The following is a 15017-nucleotide window of genomic DNA, read 5'->3' on the forward strand; positions in this document are numbered from 1 at the left end:
CGTGGTCATATTCCCTCATTTGACTTTACTCTTCCTGGAACCCGTCAGCGACTAACGTATCATGGGCACGTCTCACACATCTTCCTTCCTCCATGGCGTGATCATGCTCATACTGACCCTTAGCAGCCTCCTGAGGTTCCTGGGCCTCCGGATCTTCATCCTCTGATGAGCTCTGATCCTCCTCCAGGTCATCCTCTGGCGGGGGGGTGAACTCACCTCTTTGCATTACCAGATTGTGAAGGGCGCAGCACATTGCGATGATGCAGGAAACCCTGTCGCGAGTGTATTGGAGTGAGCCACCTTAGCATCCAAGCATCTGAACTGCATCTTCAGAAGCCTAATGGTCTGCTCTATAAGGGAGTGTGTGGACCTGTGAGCAGCAGTGTACCTCTCCTCGGAGCAACTCTGAGGGCGACGCACTGGTGTCATTAGGTAGTAGTTAAATGGGTACCCCTTATCCCCAAGAAACCATCCCTGCAGAAGTAATGGCCCCTTGAAAATCTCAGGCATCTGGTCATGACTCAGGATGCAGGAGTCATGGTAACTCCCAGGGAACCGTGCACAAACGTGCAGTATGTGCTTCCGGTGATCACATACCAGTTGCACGTTGATGGACTGATAGCCCTTGCAGTTTATAAACATTAGGGCTTGCTGCCATAAAGCCCGTATAGTTACATGCGTGCAGCCTATTGAACCCTGCACTCTAGGGAAGCCTGAGATGGCAGCAAAACCAGTGAGTTTTGCAAAACAAAAACAGAATTATCTGGAAAAACTCAGCAGGTCTGGCAGCATCGGCGGAGAAGAGCAAACTTGACGTTTCGAGTCCTCATGACCCTTCAACAGAACTGAGTAAAATTAGGAGAGGGGTGAAATATAAGCTGGTTTAAAGTAAGCGGGGGGGGTTGTAGGGACAAGCAAGCAGGGATAGGAGCAGATAATCAAAAGATGTCACAGACAAAAGAACAAAGAGGTGTTGAAGGTGGTGATATTATCTAAGAGAATGTGCTAATTAAGAATGGATGGCAGGACACAGGTACTGCTCTAGTGGGGGTGGGGTGAAATGAGACTAACAGGGCATAAGAGGTATAGATTTAAAAATAATGGAAATAGGTGGGAAAAGAAAAATCTATATAAACTATTGGAAAAAACAAAAGGGAGGGGGAAGAAACGGAAAGGGGGTGGGGATGGAGGAGGGAGTTCAAGATATAAAGTTGTTGAATTCAATATTCAGTCCGGAAGGCTGTAAAGTGCCTAGTCGGAAGATGAGGTGCTGTTCCTCCAGTTTGCGTTGAGCTTCATTGTAACAATGCAGCAAGCCAAGGACAGACATGTGGGCAAGAGAGCAGGGTGGAATGTTAAAATGGCAAGCGACAGGGAGGTTTGGGTCATTCTTGCATGAGTTTTGCAAGCTGGCTATCTTTATCCAGAGCAAACCTGACATAATGATGGGCCTTCCTGTAAAGGGCATCTGTGATCTCCTTTATGCATCAATGTGTTACGAGTTGAGAGGGGCCACACAGGTCGCCTGTTAATCCTTGGAAAGAACCACAGGCCAAGAAATTGAGTGCAATGGTCACCTTCAAAGCCACTGGCAGAGGATACCCTCCAAGTCCACATGGCATCAGGCCTTCACAAAGAAAGTGGCATATGTGATACTCCAGATCTCAGGACGAGCTCAGGCGTGCACACATTGCCTCTCGCTCCTTTGTAAATTGGAGACTCTTGGACGATAAACCCTATGGTCTGGCGATTCGCCCCCATTGTCTGGGTCTCTCCTCCTGATCCTCCTGTTCATCTTGTGGCTCCCCTTGACCATGTCCCTTCTGCTGGAGTTGCATGCGGAGTCACCTCTCTCTCCTTCGACTCCTCCATTGCATTAGGACACTGACAAAGGTTGCACTGAGCCCTGGGTCCAAAACTGCTTTTGCTTTCTCTCTGAAAGGAAACATTGAAGACATTCAAGGGGCAAGAAAGCGAAGCTCAGAGGATGACACGTTTTGAGACTGCAAGGGTCTGTAGTTTTTCTTACCCAACTTGCATGGTGGCAGATGCCTCCTTGTTCAAGACACTAGCGCACACAGCGAGGTGACCAAGATGGCATCGCAGATACCTAACATCTTGAGCCCTGGAGTGGATGCTAAAGTTTAAGTGAGATGACTGACCCAACCTAGCTCTGTGGTCCAATCTCTGAGGTAGCATATTAATGACCAATCAGTTGCTCATGGTCAATGAGTAGATGCCCTTTGGCCCATTAGGAGTCTCACATCTGGTAAACATGTGACAGGCCTTCATTGATGGAATGCTATATATGACACAGCTGTGCCTCCCTCACAATTGCCCGCATTCCCAAATTCTATATTCCTGTGTGTTACACTTGAGATGCAGTGACTGTGATGTGTAGCCACTGAATTCCGAATTGCCCTTTAGCAGTGCAAATGAAGCCATTGACTTTAAGTGACTTTCATCGCAGAGGTCTTCCTCCTTACTTACTAAGCAGGCTCCTGCTCACTTTAGCAGCAACAAGAGGTTAGAGATCGACCTCAGAAAGGCCCCTATCGTGTTTGCCCTCCCCGTTGGCCCCCTCGTGTCCGCCCCACCCCCAACTGCCATTCCACAGCCTTCCCTCCCCACTGACCCCCTCATGTTTGCCAGCCCAACCCCTCTCCTCATAGCACACCCCTGGTTGAAGTGCTAGTCTCTGAATGTTGAGGCCTGCATGAGTAGCACAGCACAGTGGTGTTCCTCAGGACAAAGAAACCAAAGAGAAGGAACAGTCCAGCCCTATTGCCCCAACAGTGTGAGGTTCATTGCTAAAAGACCTGCACAGCACTATGGCAGACATGTTCCACGCACCTCGAAGTTATTTGCAAGCTGAGATCCGGCTTATGCATGCCACCCATTTTGAAATGGGTTTGGTGTCAACGTAATTTCCCACTGGTGTGATGGAAGATTGAAAGGCGTGGCAAGATTCCAACAGTTTTAATGAGCTTTCATGACATATTAATGAATGGAAATGGCGTTTGTGCCATTAGTAGGCAGGATAACCAACCTGCCATGAACACACCATCGGGAGAATTGTGACGCGTGTTTATGATGGTGAGTTTCTGATTTTTTTGCTTCCCGCTGGATTCTCCACTCCTGCCTTCCACAAAACCCGCTGCAGGCAGGATGGAAGAATTCCGCCAAGTGTGAGAGATGCTATATGCAGGTCAGTGAGCAATAGAAGAAAATCTAAGCATAGGAAATAGTATATTTTTAATTCTAGGGGAAGATATATTTTTACATGGGAAAGAATATTAAAAAGGTATGGGATTTAATTAACAAGGTATTTAACCACAGCATTTCAATGTGGCATTCATAAATGTAGAGTTCCATTTGATTTCATCAAAACTGATTGGAAAAAGTATAAAAATCTAAACTATTCCGCTACTCATTTACTGGACATTGAGAAAACACTAATGAAATGCGAAGGATAGTTTTGGACACCCCTCATAAAACCATCACTTATTTAAGCCTTGCCTTTATAACCAGCTATTGAGACCAGCACCCTATCCCAACATGAAGCCCGCTTTCTTTTCACAGTGGCCTTTCCCTATACACAATGTGACAGCAATGTAATTCTGTCCACCTACGTCGTCTGATATTCTTAAGTTACCTTTGCAAATGTCGAACCTCTTCCTTCAGATTCAATAGTAATGGTTTTTGTCCGTCGCATGAGAATCTGATCAATGTCTTCCTCACAAAATTTAGAACCCTCATCTTCTTCATCCATTATTGCACCATAGGCACCTCGGCGAAGCAGGTCTTCAATTTCTTTCTTGGACATTTGCTGCATCTACATAAATTAATAGATTTTAAAAAAGATTTACTCTTTTAGAAAAGGCATTAAACAAAATGGCAATCTATAATAAGCTGCTGATGGTAATTTTTGGTCCAGGAAGGTGGAGCTAGGTTTGATTTGCGTCCAAGTACCCTGGATGCAGATCAGAGGTGGCCATGGGGACAGGAGAGAGCCGAGGTGGGTTAGTTAGATGGCGGTCATCTTGAGATCTCCCAAAATGTAAACCTTTTTTTAAAAAAAAAAGCTAGCTGTGTGTTTAAGGATCAAATTGAATGTGCTAACTCAATGCATAAATCTGATCTACCAGTATTACACAGATCAAAGTTCTGGTTATTCCATAACAGTATTTTCACAGATATGAAAGAGAAGTGTGCCATATCAATGTTAGTTCTAGGCCACTACATCTACTTTCAGTTCATCATTTTTTAAGGCAGTTGCTAAATCATTCTTGAGAGATTTTGTTTACAGTTAGTCAAATTCAGTACAAGGTTTCGTGAAAGGAATGCCCAAATAAGCAGCAACTGTTTAATAACTTTTTGTAGTCTTAGGCCAAATCACAAGTGATCTTCCTTTGTGAATGCACAGAAGTTAGCTTGTCTTGCCTCAAAACTCCTTCAGCTTTACCAGTGACTAATTGAGAGTTACAGACCACGTTTGTTTACCTGACTGGACTGACCATGGCTCATTCACTTGGTTCATTCATATACTGTCCCTTGATGATATTACCTTCAGGCACAGGGTCATCTTACGTTTGTCAGACAAGCCCTCTAATAATCGAAACTGTGGAGGGATTGAGGAATGGTATACTGGTAGAGCAATTTATGGAAGCTGACTATAAACCTGTAGACCAGAAGCTGCAGCTTCTCCAGCTAAACATGGGGACAACCAAAGACATCTTCGGCACCCACAACAAACTTACATACCCTTGTCATCAACTGCATCTCTCTCCCCAGCCAGTGCCTCAGGCTGAACCAGACTGTTTCCAACTTTGCCCATCCTATTCAACACCAAATTGAGTTCTGTCCCCAAAATCCTCTGAACAAAGACAGCATAACTCTCTTCCATCTCCATAACATGATCTACCTGAACATTGAAACTGCCTTCGACACCTCTACAATTGGACTGTAGGTTGGGTGAAGCTGCAGCAGCTGGCCGGCACCCAGAGAAACTTATCCTAAGAATAAGGGAATTTTTTTGGGGAATGGAAACAAATCAGAGAGAAAGTGGGGGGCAAAAAACGCTTTACTTATGAAAAAAAGTTTAATACATGGGGTCAGTAAGATGGAATGGAATTCCATCGGACAGCGAGGGAAAACATCTTTAATCAAAAAGTAATAGAAACAAATAGAGCAGTTTGTCTAGCTTATTTGGAAAATTATTTTTTAATAGTCACAAAATAAAAGATGGAACAGTAAAGGCTGAAAATTTCCTTAAACTCAAGACATACCTAGAGTCAGAGTCATAATGGCACATTCGACCCATCGAGTTCACGTTGACCATCTGTAGATCAATTCAATCAGTCCCTGCAAATTTATTTTGCTTGAGTGTCCATCCAATTTTCTTTTGAAATTGTTCATTGCCTCTGTTTCCACCACCTTCATAGACAGCGAGTTCCAAATCTTTACCACTCACTGCTTAAAAAAGTTCTCTCTCACATCATCCTCTGTATCTCTTACCCAAAACTTGTATCCCCCTAGTCCTTGTGCAATTAGCAAATGAAAACAATATTTCCTTTTCTATCTTAGCTATACCAGTCATAATCTTGCACATCTCTATAAAATCTCCCCTCAATCTCCCTTGCTCAAAGGAGAACAAACCCAGTTTCTCCAACATAACTTTGCAGCTAAAATCTCTCATCACTGGAACCATTCTGGTGAGGCTCCTCTGCATCCTCTCAGGGACCCACACAACCTTCCTAAAGTATTGTGACCAGAACTGGACACTACACTCCAGTTGTGGCCTAACCAGAGCTATATACAGGTTCAACTGAGTTGGGCTAGTCATGCAGCCAGAATGCCTAACACTTACTACCAATCTTCTATGGACGGCTTGAGTCTGGAGTGTGCTGTTATGGCAGTCAAAGGAAGTGCTACAAAGTCACTCTGAAGGCTTCATTTAGGAGTTTTGATATCAACTTCAGAGTCCTGGGAGAAAATTGCTCAGGATCACTGCACCTGCAGCAATCAAATAAAACGGATGCGGCGTCCTTCGAAAGCAAGCACATGGAGGCCGAGAGAAAATGCAAGGAGAGGAAAACCCAAGCCAGCAACTTGGCCAAAACTCGATTGCCTGCGGTATCCTGTCCTATTTGCAGCAGGATCTTCCAGGCACAGATTTAGCAGTTACCGACATACCCACTGGAACCCTGCCAAACACCCAGGTGAAGGACGTGGTCATCTTTGCCTTGAGGGGTGAACAAGAGGGAGACAAGTTCTGCATAACTCCCCTGCTTTCGTACTCAAAATTCTATTTCTGAAGCACAGGATCCCATATGCTTTGTTAACTGCTCTCTTAATATGTCCCGCAACCTTCAAAAGAGCCATGCACTTGAATCGCCAGGTTCCTCTGTCCCTGTACATTCTGTAGACCTGTGCCATTTAATCTATATTTCCTCTCCCTATTCCTTCTACCGAAAGGCATTACCTCACACTTGTCTGTATCAAATTCCATCTGCCACATGGCTTCCCATTCTGCTAACTATCCATGTACTGTTGTACTCGATTTGTATTATTGGCACTGTTAACCACACCTCCAAGTTTGGAACTATCAATAAATTTTGAAACTGGGGAGCTCCATTGTCTACCATCCTTCAGTCTGAAAAACAACTATTTACTACAACTTCTTGTTTTCTGTCCTGAAGCCAATTTTTGTATCCAAGCTGACACTGACCCTCCTATCCCATGAGCCTCAATTTTGTTAATCAGCCTTTAATGTAGTACTTTGTCAAAGGCTCTCTTGAAATCCATATAGACAACATCCATTGTTTTGTTTTCATCAACATCTTCTGTTACTTCACCAAAAAATTTAATTAGGTTAGTCAAGCACAATCTGCCTTGTACAAAACCATGCTGGCTTTCCTTAATTAACACAAACCTCTTCAAATGCCTATTGACTTTTTTCCTAATTATCATTTGTAAAAACCTTATACACCACTGATGTAAAATTGACCAACCTGTAGTTACTATGTAATGCCCTTGTATCCTTTCTTGACTAAGGGTGTCACGTGTCTGATTTTTAAAACTTACATTTTGTTATTGACAATTTGATAAGACTTGAGAAATGTGGCATGATTGCTGTACACTCTAATTTGTGTTGAACACAGATTAGATTCAATTTTCCAGAAAATAACTGACGAACTGTATCATTAATGTAACCAGTCACTGCACTGTTAATAGTTTAGGACATCATGTAACTTTTTACATATGGGATTAAAAATCAATATTTTCTCTTCATACCCCTCCAACACTGTTTTCTCGCCCGTTCATACTCTGCAGCACAGCTTTGTCAAGACCCAACTTCAGACTCGCTTTGTCAAACATCTCCCGTTCATATGAGTTCCGAGTTATTAGCCTGTAAACTTTCACGGCTTTGTTCTGACCAATCCTGTGACATCGAGCTTGAGCCTTCAAAAAGAAAAGCCATTTACTAATGTGACCGTGCACCACAGATTTTAAGCATTAAGCCATAAAATTAGAAACTCAACACACATTTTATTAAATCAATATGCCACACATCTATTTCCACCTTTGTGATCTAAAATACCAGTATAAACAGGACCACTTCACAAAAGACTTTCAAGGGAGGAAGACACGCTCCCTTGACTAGTTAATCAATGTAGCATTACTTTACAGAATTGCTTAAAGTGAAACCTATTTTCAACTTAATACTGCTTTTGCTTTGTACAGCTCTAATGGCACAAAATCTTCTGGTTGGCCTGTTTGTTTTTTTGATCTTAGATATTTTACTGGGGGAGCTTTGCAGCCAAGCCCAAGTTGGGATTCAAGTGGCTCCAGACTTTCTTGGGATGTATATCGCAAAGGCCTTGTATGCGAGTGAGCTGCATCTAGAATGGATGATTGATCAGTGCTGTAACTTTCAGCAATCTACTCCCAGCCCTGGCTGACAAGTGTTTCAGAGAAGAGGGATCAGTTCTGTAAATTGTGCATTTTGACTTCTGACACTTTGCAGCAGGATTTGCAACCTGACAAACTGTCTTTTCTGACTCTACCACTCAATTTTACTCACTAAACCTTTTGCTTTGTCCTCCCAATACTGTTTCAGTTCGATGGTCATCTAATTCCAATACAGAGACCCACATGCTTCTCCCATTTCACAAAGTTGGGAATATAGATCATGGACTGAAAATATCAAAGCTATATGAGCATTCCAGCTGCTATGGACTATAAAACTGGATAGTGGAAACAAATAACATGCCTCATATTGCTTGGATAAAAATATATATATTTTTTTTAAAAAGTGGAGATTTTAGTTGAATTTGTTGGAATATACATGGATTAGCAAACCTTCCCCGAATACTATTTCATAATGATTATTTTATATACCTAGGCAAGAAAAAGCTCACTTTTTTTTAAATAAATAAAAAATATCCAAGTCAATTTCCTCCAATGGTGCCAAATTACAAAACTGTACTCAATTTATATTTAAAGTTTGTTTCTCCTTTAATTTTTAATTACCTGAAGGTCGTTCTGTGGATTCCAGTCTGAATCAAAAATGATACAAGTATCTGCTGCAGTTAGATTGATGCCTAAACCACCAGCTCTTGTGCACAGTAAGAACACAAAGCGGTCAGAATCAGGCTTGCTAAATCGGTCAATTGCTGCTTGTCGCAAGTTTCCCCGAACTCTCCCATCAATACGCTCATATGGGTATCTGTAAATAAAATGATGCATACAATAAAAATCATTAATGCAGTTTTCACTTGGTTCTGGATAAAGATCTTGTCTTTCATACATTTCCATATTTGGTTTCTGTCACTGAAAAACCTTGCACTGCATTGCCTTATGTCGCGTTAAATCTGTAGTAATAATTACTCATTCAAGATACGAAATGACTGCAATAAAACTAAAAATTGTCATCAGGAACACCAATAATTTAGAACAGTGAACAACTATAAATCACTGATATGTCCATTGGCCATCATCATGATAATAGACTGTTGCAAAGACACAGTATCCAATTCTTCATTCACGGAAGAAGACCTCTATACATAAGCACTCAAACGTGCATGGAGTTCCATCCATGCTCCAATACCTATTAAATCTTGATCGCTTAGACAAAGCCGATTTAAAAATTTGCTTTTTTGAAACTTGCCGCATTTTATATCATTGGCAAACTGGTAGCTGCGTAGCTATAGTTGGGTCCCCAACTAGGCAGCATCCATTTACAACCATGGTTCAGTTTGTAAAACTCTGCCACAGAATCAGAGGATTGTGACCTACTCTAGAGCCTTGAGTATAAAATTTAGATTGGCACTCCAGTGCATTACTGAGGGAGTGCCATCTTTCAGAAGAGGCAATGACCTGCGCCTTTCCAGTGGACTTAAACGATCCCATGGCGCTAATTTGAAGAGTGGGGTTGGGGGGGGGGGGGGGTGTAGCCATTAGCCACACATGCACAAATCTCAAGCAGCACCTTGCTTGCTCCGTGTGGCACATTCCCAATTATTGCGTGACCATTCACCCGGGCAGCTTAGAGGGAACATTACCAGCAAGTTCTCCCGTGTCCTGGTCAACATTCATTCCTCAGCCAATGCCTAAAAACAGATGATCTGGCCATTATCACACCACTGTTTATGAAACTGTCCTATGTGCAGTTGGCAATCACGCTCCTTACATTATACAGTGACTGCACTTCAAAAACGAACATCTTTGATTGCAAAGCATTTTGGAATGTAGTTAGTATGAAAGGGACTATATAAATTTAAGTCTTCCATTTTCTTTTCCATTATCTGGCATTTTATTTTATTGAAGAGAACGCTCTTTAAATGTTCAGGAGGGTGGGTGACATGTAAATTCTAGGTAAAGGTAAACAGTGTCCAAGAGATGTAAGGAGAGCAAATATCTTGAGGATTTCTTAAACGCATCTTAACACAGCAGTGGAGTTGCACTCCCCTTTAGAGAGGCTCATATGTAGTCAAATCCCAAATTTATGCTGCAATTTTAGTATCACAAAATGGAAAAACACCAGCACCAATGCTAAATCTGCAGGGTAAACATGTCCTTAAAGTCAGTCACCAAATGCATTGGGTCCCTTTTAAACTTTAAAATTAAAGTTTAAGAAGTTGGTTCTAATGGAGTAGTTATACTACAATAGATTTGACAGTCACCATTATACTAGATTCTGCACTGGTGCAACATATAATTCAAAGCTTGCTGTGCATCTGCTTCAATGGGTAAGATGCTTCAACCACTTTAGTGCAGCAGATTATACAACAATATACTGCATTAGTCACTCAGCCGCCAGTCAAAAATCCACACTTATTATAATTTACTCCCACTAGCTTAACCTGAACCATGCAATAAATAGAAAATAGTAATGTCCCACGGTATAAAATGTGTACACAATCTAATTTTAACGAACAGATCCCTTTCTATAAACACTGCGCACAGGGGCTCAGCTAAAAACATTCTCCACTAATCCTTTCCACCAGTTTGCTTTTGAATATTCAGAAATTATTTCTTTTTTGAGCTTCAGCTAAGCCCCAAAATATTACCAAACAAATGCACATCTGTGCGGACAGTTATAGATCAGCAAATAATTAAACTTATTTGGCTTAGCCTCTAATTTACATATATTAAACTATATTGATTGGCAGATTTTTTAAATGTAATTAAAGAAATTAAATAAAATGAAAATGTATATTTGTTTTGTAAGTGTTTTCACCTGTTGAGGGTTGGAATTAGAAATCTTGGTAATTGTGGCTCTCCTTTTATTTTCTGCTCTGATTAATCACTCTATAATTATCTTAAACAAGACATCACCAAACTACAATTAATCATTTATTTCTTACTGATTAAGAAGCCCATCATAACTGTGCTTAGATACAAATTTAATTTCCATTAACTACACATTTCTCATGGCTTTAAGTACCAAAGCAAATTGATTACAAGCTCGCCTGTCTCACAATCAGAAGAGTGACATTTCTATATTAACTACTTTTGCAGGGAATGGTCATATTCAAATTATTTCAAGAGAAATGGTCACATTCAAACTATTAATTTTTTACAAACTTGTATGCATGCAGTTCCTGCAAGTATCATCGCTACTCACTCAAAACGTTTCATGCCTTCCCCATCATAGAAACATTCTTACTGATTTTACTTACCCTGATTAAGTCTTCCATGCTTGATTTCCAAGATAGGCAGCCCATTTCCTACTCTCCTCCAAGACATCCAATGGCAGTCTCCTAGCCAAGTAGTGTTGTGTACCCAACCCTATTAAAACTGCTATATTTTTGGGTAAGCTCATTTTTAAATTAAAAACTTCTAAATTTTATATTTTGATATTTTAAAAGTAATTTTAAAATTATTTTCAATAAAAGAGAATAGGCAAGACGACTATCTGTGAAATTTTTCCAGCTCTCACCTTTCTCCTCCCCTATGCCCCAAATTTTCTAGTAAGAATCTGAAGGGACCTTTTCTCTTAGTGTCAGTAAATAGTGCACTTAAGTACACTCACTCAATACTAATTCTTGAGTGATACTCTTTCATGCGAGTTTAACACATTAGACAGTTGCTGCCAGTCCACCAAAAAAAAAAATCAACTGAATCAATTATTGGAGGGCGAGGGTAAAGTGAAGGAGCCAAATCATCTAAATGCAATGCTGCATTTCCCAATATTGCTTTCCGCACCTACATTCGGACACAATTGGGCTGGAGTATACTACTGCCAACAGACATGACCTAACTATCAGACCAGGCTCTTTTACAGCAGAATGAATTCTGTAAAAAGTGTATCCAAGCTACTCCTTAAAAAAGTATCAATATCACGACAGATTTGTACTATATCCTTAATAAAACGACTGCATTTGAAACGTCACATAATTAGAGTTCTGATGAACAGTAATATTAACACACACCACTTCTGCACAAAATTCAATGTGTATGTTGATCTGCATAGTGTTAGTTGCCCTCTGTATGGGCATAACTGTAAATGCAGAACCCTGAATACTAACAAAAAAACATGGTATAAATAGAAGAAGCTTCATACACATTACTTGTCGTCATTTTGATTTTTCAAACCATGTATGGCACTGAAACGAAAGGTTGCTAACAGAGGGGCAGATAACAATGGACACTGAAGTGTTTGAGAAACAAATAAGGCAGATGAACAAGCCAAGAGGACAGCAATGAGAGCGAGGAAAGAAGTAAAGGGTAGGCTGAAAGGAAAAAGAAATGTAAGGAATCGAGAATCTCACAGCTAGTTTGCAGGTAAAATTTGCAAACTGTTGTAGGATTTAAGTGAAGGGTGGAGCTCAACTCCGTCCCTGATTGAAAAATTTTAATAATCAGGAACAAAGTAAACTTTCACAAGTCATTGGCACCCTTCAATACTAATTCCAAATAATTAATCACAAATAAACAAAATGACAGAGTCAGGTGCTCTGTGTATTGCATCTCCCACTGTCTCTAAAAGAAGTAAACATATATGAACATTTTTCCTTCAAAAACAATGATGAAAGGTCAAGACCCACAATTCGAGATACCACCAAGCTTAAAAGTAGAAGTGAAAACACAAATCGGGGTGCCATTTTAGCAAATAATCTGAGATATTGAGCACAAAGAGAAAATTGAACCCTTACACATATTAAGTCACAGCACAAGGCAATCCAATGACAATTCAGGTTAATAAACTAGTCAGCTTTCACCACCCATCATTTGACTCAAAGGACAAACCCTGATCTACATTTAAGGCTTATCTTTGTCACTAACAAAAAGCAGCCAGTCAGACAGTTATGTGAAGGCATAAACACTAAGCCATGCTATGTTAAATCTGTCAAAACACAATGCAACTCCAAATTAACACTGAGGTGATTGCTTTGTTTCAGTACTAAAAGGTACAGCACTGGCAATCCACCAGTAAACACCAATTTTCATTCACAGTAGAGCCTAATTTCTGCATTTACAAAATACAAGTTGAGTATCCTTTATCTGAAACCTTCGGGGCCGATTGCATTTCAGATACTACATATAAACTTACATTACAATTGCACAAGCCTAGGCTAGCTATAGTCTAAAGTAAATAAAATGGCTAGGAAAGTAAGATGTACCACTGAATAATAAATACAGGGTACATGTAATAAGTTTCTTTTTGACATGTTCACCACAAAAATTGCAAGGCAAATAGTGCAAGCAACTAGACTTCTCGCATTAAAGGTCAATGAGATTCAAAAATGTGCAGTTTTTGGATTTACAGATAAAGGGTACTTGACCTGCACCTGTCTTTACAGACCACACTATACTGAAGGAGGAGCACTGCAGCCAGCCATGTCAACATAGAATTAACTGGGAAATTGATAATTGACATGCCAACTTCAGTGAGGATTCCAGGTGGCTGCTCTTCAGTCTGCTCCAGTTAAGAGCTTGCACAAGAAAAGGTCACAAGCTGGACAATTCTTTGAAAGTGTGTGAATAAACAACTATGTTATGTGCTGGCTGAAAATCAATAAAAATGCAAAGCCATAAAAATATACAATTAGCTGAGTGCCCAAATTAGTTCACAAAAGGTTAAAGGATGCTTGGGACAGCCCTTACTTGATAATTATCCTCGATCATTATTTTACTCAAAACTTTTTTCGCGACAGACAATACTAAATTAATTATCTGGGCAAAGAGCACTGGAACAGGAGTAGGTTATTCAGCCCAATCAACTATATAAAAAATTGCTCACAAAAAATATGCTTGCGTGTCTTGTCACTGATAGTGAATTTTTACTGTTTAATGTGACTATATGACAATGTTTATACTGTTGTCCTTAAGGCTAGGAAAATATTGCAAACTGACTACTCTTCAGCAACAATTTGCGGTGCAGCAAGTGACATCACAAGATCTTGGTGAGTCAATAGCTTAGAAAACGTACAGGGTAATGTAGTCAAGCCTATGGTGCCCTGCAATCAAGAGAGCTTTGATGAATAACACATTTTATAATTGCCTTCACAGCAATGAGCCAACAGGAGTTGTATTCTGCAGCTTTCATCATTAAATTCTTGGATTACAGCTTTGGAAAATAGATAAGTTTTTTTGTGTGTGAAACTGCATACACATTCATAAAGAACACATTTATGATCCCGCTGCACTAAATGCACAGATGAAATTCTCATAAAAACACAAAAAATGTTAATATTCCTATTCAGCTGCATTTCAACAAGCTATTTTAGAAATCTCCTTTTCTCCCAAACAAAACCCATGTACTATTCTCCAGCTAAGAGGAGGATAAGGATCACACTGATCACGCAAGCCACTGTTATGGTATTCTGGATATCCACCTTAAGGAATGTACAGATGCATAGGGAGTAATACCAAGTGATCCCATCCTGTAGAAAACACCCAATTCACCATTTCCAATTTCTCTACAGAGCTTGACAGAGATGGGAATCTAATCAGGTTAGGAAATTATACGTACAAATCTGTGACAAAAGAATAAAGCATTAGCTCAGTATGCTGACTTGCATGAATTTCCTGTTGTAAAATATTATATTCCTTTTCTTGGCTGAGTTTTGACTGCATTCAGTTAACATACATGTTAACGAAGGAAAAAAAAGAAAGCCAATGGACGGTTTCAAAAAGCTGACAAGAATAAAACAGCTAACAGTTCGCCAACAATATGACTTGACCTACATTAAGTGCAGTGTGACATAGGGTGCCCATAAACTCAGCTGTGCGGATATCAATCATTTTTATTGCATACGGAGAAAAATCCAGAGTACAAAAGAACAGTTTAGAACAGTGGTGGATTTAGAAATTACTGAAGACAGTACCACGGAAATGTTATTAATTATATTAAATCAAAGAATTTTGCAACAAAACTTAACACATCCAAACATAGCAACATGTTGGTCTGTAAATGTTGCAATTGAAGCAGTGATGTTGATTAAACTGCCTAGTGTAAATTTAAATATTGCTAATCTTTATTTGGATAACATGTTAAAAATACTTTA

General features: G+C 40.1%; 1 protein-coding gene across 9 annotated transcripts in view; it reads right to left on the minus strand.

Annotated features, from left to right (window-relative positions):
• Nucleotides 1-15017, minus strand: part of chd9 (chromodomain helicase DNA binding protein 9) — a 286738-nt gene that overhangs the window by 54987 nt on the left and 216734 nt on the right. For all 9 annotated transcript variants that reach the window (XM_041192748.1, XM_041192754.1, XM_041192751.1 and 6 more), the window contains 3 exons: nt 8536-8731; nt 7297-7464; nt 3656-3835 (listed from right to left, as the gene is read on the minus strand). In XM_041192748.1, coding sequence (XP_041048682.1) covers nt 3656-3835; nt 7297-7464; nt 8536-8731 — 544 coding nt within the window. The remainder of the gene's footprint in view (nt 1-3655; nt 3836-7296; nt 7465-8535; nt 8732-15017) is intronic.

Source organism: Carcharodon carcharias, chromosome 7 (assembly GCF_017639515.1).
Source record: "Carcharodon carcharias isolate sCarCar2 chromosome 7, sCarCar2.pri, whole genome shotgun sequence".
Classification (NCBI taxonomy): Eukaryota; Metazoa; Chordata; class Chondrichthyes; order Lamniformes; family Lamnidae; genus Carcharodon; species Carcharodon carcharias.